The sequence below is a fragment of the Euphorbia lathyris genome, chromosome 2 (assembly GCF_963576675.1).
Source record: "Euphorbia lathyris chromosome 2, ddEupLath1.1, whole genome shotgun sequence".
Taxonomy (NCBI): Eukaryota; Viridiplantae; Streptophyta; class Magnoliopsida; order Malpighiales; family Euphorbiaceae; genus Euphorbia; species Euphorbia lathyris.
This window is the reverse complement of record NC_088911.1, coordinates 140867545-140877461: the sequence shown is the minus strand read 5'-3', so window position 1 is coordinate 140877461 and position 9917 is coordinate 140867545. Positions and strand designations below refer to the sequence as shown.

Below are 9917 nucleotides of genomic sequence, written 5' to 3'. Positions count from 1 at the left end.
TACCATTTTCGGAAATCATCATTTGTTAAGCTTTCTCTCTTAACATTCACTTTCTTCTTCCCACTAAACAACAACTAAATTACCTCAAAATTAAAAAAGGGAACTAAATTTACCATTTTTCGAAATCATCATTTTTGGAGTTTTCTCTCTTTGACATTCACTTTCTCCTTCCTCATTAAACAACAACTAAATTACCTCAAAATTAAAAAAGTTGAAGAATTAAAACTACTTAGAATATCATCAAATCTTTAAATTTTGAGATTTTTAACGGTTATTTTAATTTTGAGGTCATTATTTTTAATAAAAAAAAACCTCAGTTATCTCCTTATCACAAAAAAAAAACTCACTGTCTCGTTTATCTGTTTAAAAAACGTGGTTTTTTACTTTATTCTAAATTTTTTATATACATTACAAAAAATAATGAAACTTAGAATGAAAGTCCTACGAAATGGTGACGTAAACGAAGATAAAATTATCTCCATTTAAAAATTGGTGTTCGCTATGGTTACTTTGTTTTTTACAAAGTACCGTTACTTGGTGTGGTTTTCACCATTGGATTAATTTTATGCCCTATCATCCAATGGTGAAAACCACACCAAGTAACGGTACTTTGTAAAAAACAAAGTAACCATAGCGGGCACCTTAAAAATTGACAAAGAAAGAATTCCTGATAGGTCGAGAAACATTGATGGAAAATGTAATCCTAGCTCCGTAACACTATTTACAAATTATATGGGTAAGTTACATATGTGGTATACAATATTTGCCATATTTCATAATTTGGTGTACAACTTTCAATTTTACACATAAAATTATACAACCTTTTGGTGATCTCTCACTAAAGTGTATAGCCGATAATTATGACTGGTCAACGCGTCACGTCAACAATTTGACCTCTCTAAAATTTAAATTTTACGAACATGGCGCGTTGACCGGTCAAAATTGCTGACATGGCGCATTGACTCCATGTTGTTCGGTCAACTTTTGACTTTTAGAGAGATCAAATTACTGACGTGCCACGTTGACTACCAGCTATACATTTAAATAGAAATCACAAAAAGATGGCCATGTTTAGCAATTAGCTGTTAAATTATTACTTTTTTGGTTAGCTGATTTGATTAGCGGATTGTCCGAACTTGTTTCGTAAAACTTAGCTGATTGATAATATCTGTTTGTGTAAAATGATAAAAAAAGATATAATAAAACATTTATTTCAGATTAAAGAGTATTAACTAGGGGTAAAAATGTCCATGAAAAGAGATGGAGCAATAAGCTAATTGCAAAAGCTTCTAAAATAAGTGTTTTCAAAATTAGTTTTTTTGACCCAATAAACTCTTTCAAACCTCTTCTCACCAAACACCATTATTGGAGGTTTGACTAGTCAAAACTTTTAAAGTAGTTCAAACCTCTAATTTTACTAAAAAAAAAAAACTCTTTACCAAATAAGATCTGTATAGTTTTATATTCAAAATTGAAGGTTGAACACCAAAATGTGAAAAAACACGAATGTAATTTACCCAATTTCATTGGAAAACCAGGATAAGGAAACAAGAATAGTCTTCTGTATTTTGATGTACAAGTGGGAAACACCTATCACACATATTTAGCAAAGGCTCTATTTTCCACCTCATTTATCTCATCCATTCATCCAAACACACCCTATAAATATAATCGACAACACAAAAATACAAAACTTTTCCACGTGTCACTTTGCTATTATCTCTATCATTTACCTGCTAAAACGGTTTTCATGAAACTCTCTCTTCCCTGGCTCTCTCTTCTCCTTGAAATCTAACCCTAGCTTTCCTTTCCTCAATTTTACTCGCTGCTCCTTCAATTTCTCTTTATATATGTCATTTTCCGATTCCCTCTTTGATTTCGTTATTCAATTGCATGCTACTGGTGCATTTGGAGGAAGCTCGAGCTTCGGATTTTCATTCTAGCTTTAATTGGAAGGAGTTATGGCGGCTAAGAAGGCCTGCCAAACCTTTTCCAAATCTTTCTTAGAGGAAGTTCAGAGATGGGGTTCCATGAAGCAAACGGGTGTTAGTTTGAGGTATATGATGGAATTTGGGTCTCAACCTACTCCCAGGAATCTCCTCATTTCTGCTCAGTTTCTTCATAAGGAATTGCCTATTCGAATTGCTAGGAGAACTTTAGAGCTCGAGACTCTTCCTTACGGCTTATCTGAAAAACCTGCTGTTTTGAAGGTTTTTCTAAATTCTTTACCCCTTTTTTGGGGGTTTCTTTTGCTCTCCTCATTTTTCTTTATATATATGTCTATCTGTGCTGATTTGGTGAAATTCGGGTTGAGAGATGAGGTTTTTATGGCTGTTGGAAAACATATTATATTGTAAAAGTAATTTTTTAGAATACGTTGACTGAGAACTTTTTCTTATGTCCTTTTAGAAACAGTATATATCATATTCAAATGTGATTCTGCATCGATTAAAGCGAACAATTAATAGGAAAATTTGTTCCTCTGTTCATCTATCCCTTTTTCGGGTGGAAGACTCTGATCTTTAATGTGATTTCAGTTATAGTCAGGTCTAATTATTAGATTCTTAGACTTTGACTGCAATTACCGAAGGTTTTGCTTGCTTAGAGTTAGGAAGTTTTAGGTAAAAATTGGTTATAGTTTTAGAGCTAGAGACTCTTCCTTACGGCTTATCTGAAAAACCTGCTGTTTTGAAGGTTTTTCTAAATTCTTTACCCCTTTTTTGGGGGTTTCTTTTGCTCTCCTCATTTTTCTTTATATATATATGTATATATGTCTATCTGTGCTGATTTGGTGAAATTCGGGCTGAGAGATGAGGTTTTTATGGCCGTTGGAAAACATATTATATTGTAAAAGTAATTTTTTAGAATACTTTGACTGAGAACTTTTTCTTATGTCCTTTTAGAAACAGTATATATCATATTCAAATGTGATTCTGCATCGATTAAAGTAAACAATTTATAGGAAAATTTGTTCCTTCTCTGTTCATCTCTCCCTGTTTACGGGTGGAAGACTCTCATCTTTAATGTGATTTCAGTTATAGTCAGGTCTAATTTGTGTGAATTATCAGATTCTTGGACTTTTGACTGCAATCACAGAAGGTTTTGCTTGCTTAGAGTTCGGAAGTTTTAGGTAAAAATTGGTTATAGTTTTAGTGCTTGAGACTCTTCCTTATGGTTTATCTGAAAAACCTGCTGTTTTGAAGGTTTTTCTAAATACTTCACCCCTTTTTTGGGGTTTCTTTTGCCCTCCTTTTTCTTCGTGTTTTAGGAGCCGCCTCTTGCAAAAAAAAAAAAATGGCAGGGGAAGAGGCTTGCTCCCAATACACCCTTGTGGTGGGACCCCTTCCCGGACCCTCGCTTAGCGGGGACGTGTAGTGCACTGAGCCGCCCTTTATATATGCGTGTCTATCTATCTGTGCTGATTTGGTGAAATTGGGGTTCAGTGATGAGGTTTTTATAGCTGTTGGCAAACATATTATATTGTAAAAGTAATTTTTTAGAATATGTTGACTCAGAACTTTTTCTTACGTCCTTTCAGAGGATTTTGCCCCAAAATGGGGTTCTAAATGAAAATTTATCCCTATTGGGAGTCCGGTTAAACATTTTTCCCACTGTGGGGCTTGTTTAACCGGGCTCGAAACCGGATGACAAACTTCCGGTTTCAAATTGTAAAGAAACCGGAAGTTTATCTTCCGGTTTCTAATTTTAATTTTTTTTTATTTTTTTTAATAATAAAAAATAGAAACCGCGAAGTTGTTCTTCCGGTTTCAATTTAATATATATATTTAAAAAACTTTCAATTCTCCACCTCCGCTTTTCAAAAATATTTAATGGAAAATTTCAAAAAAATCCCTCTATCTTTTTTAAACTTTTAATTTAACTTCAATCTTTAACTATTTGTTTTTAAATTCATTAATTAAACATTTCTTTGCCAAATTAGTTAGTAGTAAATATCTAATTCGGTCAAAAATGTTTATTCTTTTAAATGTGAGTTTGAAATTATATTTTTAACAGTTTAAATTACGGTTTTTATAGTTTTTTATAATTTCAAACGTCACCAAAAAGTTACGGTTCAAAGTGACAGTTAAACCATTTCAAACTGTAATTTAAACTGTTCGAAGTGACATTTAAATTTGGCCAACATTTAACTGTCACTTCGAACCGTAACTTTTCGGTGACGTTTGAAATTATAAACTTAACCGTAACGTTACCGTTCGAAGTGACAGTTTAAATTACAATTTTTACAGTTTCTTTATAATTACAGTTTGAAATATGTTTTTTTGCACTTCGAACATTTAACCGTCACTTCGAACAGTTTAAATTACAGTTTGAAATGGTTTAAGTGTTATTTAACTGTCACTCTGAGTCGTAACTTTTCGATGACGTTTGAAATTATAAAGAAACTGTAAAAACCGTAATTTAAACTGCCAAAAATATAATTTCAAACTCACATTTAAAAGAATAAACATTTTTTACCGAATTAGATATTTACTACTAACTAATTTGACAAGGAAATGTTTAATTAATGAATTTAAAAATAAATAGTTAAAGATTGAAGTTAAATTAAAAGTTTAAAAAAGATAGAGGGACTTTTTTGAAATTTTACATTAAATATTTTTGAAAAGCAGGGATGAAGAATTCAAAGTTTTTAAAAGATATATATTAAATTGAAACCGGAAGGACAACTTCCGGTTTCTATATTTTATTATTAAAAAAAATAAATAAAAAAATTAAAATTAGAAACCGGAAGACAAACTTCCGGTTTCTTTACAATTTGGAACCGGAAGTTTGTCTTCCGGTTTCGAGCCCGGTTAAACAAGCCCTACAGTGGGCAAAATGTTTAACCGGGCTCCCAATAGGAATAAATTTTTATTTAGAACCCCATTTTGGGGCAAAATCCCCTTTCAGAAGCAGTATATATCATATTCAAATGTGATTCTGCATTGATTAAAGTAAACAATTTATAAGAAAATTTTTAGCAGTTCGTTTCGGTTCAAAGGCTCTCATTTGTAATCTGATTTCAGCTATAGTCGGTCTAATTTGTGTGAATTATATCAGATTCTTAGACTTTGACTGCAGTTTACAAAGAATGTGTTTGCTTAGTAGTTTGGAAGTCTTAGAACCAGTCCTTTTGCTTTCAGAAGTAGAGAAAAGAGGAGGCCTTTTCCTATGGTGAAATTTTGTAATGCTCTTCAAGTTTTTGTTTTATAATGGCATTTTTACCATGCTTGGAAAGAAAGTTTATGGATGTTGATAAGTTGATTCTGGAATTCTTGTTTGTACCGAGTTCGCATTGTCCAGGTCTAGGCTAATACTGATTGAACCTTAACTTGCGTAACTTAAGGTGCGAGATTGGTACCTGGATTATTTCCGTGATCTGAGATCCTTTTTTGGGGTTTCTTTTACCCTCCTCATTTTTCTTTATATATATATATATATATATATATATATATATATATATATATATATCTGAGTTGATTTGGTGAAATTCGGGTTCAGAGATGAGGTTTTTATGGCTGTGGGGAAACATATTATAATGTAAAAGTAATTTTTTAGAATAGCTTGACTGAGAACTTTTTCTTATGTCCTTTAGAAACAGTATATATCATATTCAAATGTGATTCTGCATTGATTAAAGTAAACAATTGTTAAGAAAATTTGTTCCTCCTCTGTTCATTTCTCCTTTATAAAGACAAAATCTATCCCTTTTTTAGGTTGGAAGTCTCTCATCATTAATGTGATTTCAGTTATAGTCGGTCTAATTTGTGTGGATTATATCAGATTCGTAGACTTTTGACTGCAATTACTGAAGGTAAAATTAACATTTAACAATGCTCTTCAAGTTTTTGTTTCATAATGGCATTTTTACCATGCTTGGAAAGAAAATTTATGGATGTTGATAAGTTGATTCTGGAATTCTTGTTCGTACCGGTCTAATTTGTGTGAATTGTATCAGATTCTTAGACTTTTGACTGCAATTTACCAAAGATTTTGTTTGCTTAGCTGTTCCGAAGTTTTATATATGCTTAGGTAAAAGATCGGTCATGCTCTCCCAAAATTAACATTTAACAATGCTCTTCAAGTTTTTGTTTTATAATGGCATTTTTACCATGCTTGGAAAGAAAATTTATGGCTGTTGATGAGTTGATTCCTGAATTCCTATTTGTACGGAGTATGCATTGTCTAGGCCTAGGGTAGTACTGATTGAACCTTACTTTGCTCGTCTTAAGGTACGAGATTGGTACCTGGATTCTTTCCGTGATCTGAGATCCTTTGCAGATATCAAGGATTCCAATGATGAGAAGGAATTCACACAAATGATTAAGGCAATTAAAGTAAGACACAACAATGTGGTTCCTATGATGGCTTTAGGTGTTCAACAATTAAAGAAAGGGATTACTTCAAAGATTTCGTATGAAGACCTTGATGAGATTCACCAGTTTTTGGATCGTTTTTACATGTCTAGAATTGGGATCCGAATGCTCATTGGTTAGTCCTGACTTCCTATTGTCATATACAACATATTTTTGCTGGTTTCTCAGCAAGCAAGTTTTAGTCTTATAAACTTCGTTATCTGTATTTTTGTTCAATTTTGCTCAGGGCAGCATGTGGAGTTGCACAATCCCAATCCGCCGCCTCATTGTATAGGTTATATTCATACAAAAATGTCTCCTGTTGAGGTAGCACGGAATGCCAGTGAGGATGCCCGTGCTATGTGTTTACGAGAGTATGGCTGTGCACCTGAAGTTAATATTTACGGGGATCCCAGTTTTACATTCCCGTAGGTTCCTTTTCCTCATTTAGTTTTAGTTTCTCCTTTTTTAAATTCCGTTTTTGCTGTCTTGAAATTGCCATATCTAATGATCCTACGCTCGCATCCTTCACTTTCTCTCTCACACATCCACGCACATAAAACAACAAAAATGATATTAATATGAACTGATGTTACAAAAACATTGTTTTGATATTTCTCGACATCCTTCTGCTTAAACTAGATCTCTGATCCTTCTCCATAATTTGTAATAATTATGCTATCCTTCGTTTTTTACATTCATCTACTCGTGTAACAGGTATGTTCCGGCACACTTGCATCTTATGGTGTTTGAGTTGGTCAAGAACTCGTTGCGTGCTGTTCAAGAGCGTTACATGGATTCAGACAAAATTTCTCCTCCTGTGCGTATAATAGTTGCAGAAGGAATTGAGGATGTGACTATAAAGGTATTACTATCTCGCATTATATGCCGTTAGATGTAAGGTAATGCATACGAAATTGATCTTATTGCTTTCATAGGTTTCAGACGAAGGGGGTGGTATACCAAGAAGTGGTCTTCCCAAAATTTTCACATATCTTTACAGTACTGCTAGAAATCCATTGGACGAGCATCGTGATCTGGGTACTGCTGATTCAGTGACAATGGCTGGATATGGATACGGGCTTCCAATCAGTCGTTTGTACGCCCAGTATTTTGGAGGTGATCTGCAGATTATTTCTATGGAGGGATATGGTGAGTGTTCAATCATATAATATTGCTTGCATTTAGAATGAATCGATCATTTGCATTTAGAATGAATCGATCATTTGCATTGCCGCTGAAACTGAAACACATTAGTGCTATTACTTCTCCCTTTTTCCGTGTTGCCTTTTCGCCATGTAATGCAATGAATTAGCAAAATATTAGTCTGAAGAACTTCTTGGGTTAAGGTGCAAAAATACCCCTAACGTTTTGGATCATGAGCAATTTTACCCTTAACATCTAAAATGGTGCAATTTTACCCCTAACGTTGTAAGCCAAGAGCAATTTTACCCCAACGTTGATAAATTGGGTCAATTTGAAAAATAATTTATCAAACTGTCTTCTCGGCCATGAATCTTGTCATTTACACTTCGCACGTGCGTCATTTTATTAGTAACAAATCGCAAACATATGTTGGGATGCAAAAAAAATAAAAAAAGAAGATACTTGTCTTTTGTACGAATTGGACAAAAAAAATAAAAAAATAACTGAATTTATAAATATTAATCTTCAGTTCTATTATTAAATTATAAAAAACATGAAATCCTTTTTTTAGAACGAACTCGTGGGCAATTGGTGCATAATAAGGAACAAAAATATATGTGTTTTACAATAATGTTCGAAATTGATCCAAATTATTGACATTAGGGGTAAAATTGCTCTTGGCTACCAACATTAGGGGTAAAATTGCACCATTTTAGGGGTAAATTGCTCCTGGCCCCAAAACATTAGGGGTATTTTTGCACTCAAAGAACACGAAACAATCACGATTAGATCACTCAAAGCAGCCATTGATTATTTAAGTTCCATTGCTGATTGCGTGTTGCCTTTTCGCCATGTAAATTGCAATGAATAAGCAAAATATTAGTCTTCAGAACTTCTATTCGAAGAACACGAAAACGATCACAATTAGATCACCCAAAGCAGCCATTGATTAGTTAAGCTCCGATCAGCCATTGATTATTTAAGTTCCATTGCTGATTGCGTGTTGCCTTTTCGCCACGTAAATGCAACGAATAAACAAAATATTAGTCTTCAGTACTTCTTCTAGTCTAAGAACAGAACACGAAAACAATCACGATTAGATCACTCAAAGCAGCCATTGATTAGTTAAGTTCCGATCAGCCATTGATTATTTAAGTTCCATTGCTGATTGCGTGTTGCCTTTTCGCCATGTAAATGCAATGAATTAGCAAAATGTTAGTCTTCAGAACTTTCGCCATTCAGAGGACACGAAAACAATCACGATTAGTTCACTCAAAGTAGCCATTGATTATTTAAGTTCCGATCAGCTATTGATTATCTAAGTCCCATTGCTGATTACATGTTGCCTTTTCGCCATGTAAATGCAACGAATTAGCAAAATATTAGGCTTCAGAACTTCTTCTATTCAAAGAACACGAAAACAATCACGATTAGGTCACTCAAAGCAGCTATTGATTATTTAAGTTCGATTGCTGATTGCTTGTTGCCTTTTCGCCACGTAAATGCAACGAATAAGCAAAATATTAGTCTTCAGAACTTCTATTCTAAGAACACGAAAACAATCACGATTAGATCACTCAATGCAGTCATTGATTAGCTAAGTTCCGATCAGCTATTGATTATCTAAGTTCCAGTGCTGATTACGTGTTGCCTTTTCGCCCTGTAAATGCAATGAATAAGCAAAATATTAGTCTTCGTGTTGCCTTTTCGCCCTGTAAATGCAATGAATATGCAAAATATTAGTCTTCAGAACTTTCGCCATTCAGAGAACACGAAAACAATCACGATTACTTCACTCAAACCAGCTACTGATTATTAAGTTCCGTTGCTGATTTTGCGTTGTGTTTATGCAGGGACGGATGCGTACCTTCATTTGTTGCGATTGGGAGATTCGCAAGAGCCTCTCCCTTGATTGTTCAACATATTAATTTCTGAGAATTGAAATTTGGAAATGATGAATGATGTAAAAAGGATACTTTTGTTATCCTGTTAACTGTTCAGTCTAACAAATCGGCACTAATTTACGTACGTTCATAAGATCCGTTTCTGTATATTTTTTCGATGCTTTTGTATATTTTCCGATACTTCTGTATATTTTTTCGAGGGCAATGCTATCACTTTGTAGGAAAGGTTCATATTGCAATTTTCTTTCTTCATTATACTATTGGATTTCTTTGATTAATCAAAGAGTAATATTTACTTAACCCTGTCCTTCACGAAATAGCTGGAGGGGGTACATAAAACCGAACAGGAGTTCCAAAAATAGATACAGTTACAGTAAAACTTCTATATAGGAAGAATCTTTATTTTGTTATAAAAAAAAACTCGGTCCTAGCTTGGATCAAACGTTATTTGTTATACACTTTTCAAGTCTCGTCTTTAGAAACTATGTCTCTATATAGTAATATATATATATAT

At 33.6% G+C, this 9917-nt stretch overlaps 1 protein-coding gene across 1 annotated transcript; it reads left to right on the top strand.

Moving 5' to 3' along the window:
• The first annotated feature begins 1710 nt into the window (after window positions 1-1710).
• On the top strand, window positions 1711-9658 carry LOC136220153 (pyruvate dehydrogenase (acetyl-transferring) kinase, mitochondrial). The gene is made up of 6 exons (XM_066007871.1): window positions 1711-2210; window positions 6231-6489; window positions 6601-6781; window positions 7071-7218; window positions 7292-7505; window positions 9353-9658. Exons 1-6 carry the CDS (start codon window positions 1962-1964, stop codon window positions 9409-9411), a joined length of 1110 nt encoding a protein of 369 aa, XP_065863943.1. The 5' UTR covers window positions 1711-1961; the 3' UTR covers window positions 9412-9658.
• Window positions 9659-9917: the final 259 nt, after the last annotated feature.

Excerpts from the sequence above, each read along its gene's own strand:
- LOC136220153 (XM_066007871.1), top strand. The coding sequence starts at position 1,962 with ATGGCGGCTAAGAAGGCCTGCCAAACCTTTTCCAAATCTTTCTTAGAG. Across the intron at positions 6,490-6,600 it reads TGGGATCCGAATGCTCATTG|GGCAGCATGTGGAGTTGCAC; the intron begins GTTAGTCCTGAC and ends AATTTTGCTCAG. Across the intron at positions 7,506-9,352 it reads TATTTCTATGGAGGGATATG|GGACGGATGCGTACCTTCAT; the intron begins GTGAGTGTTCAA and ends GTGTTTATGCAG.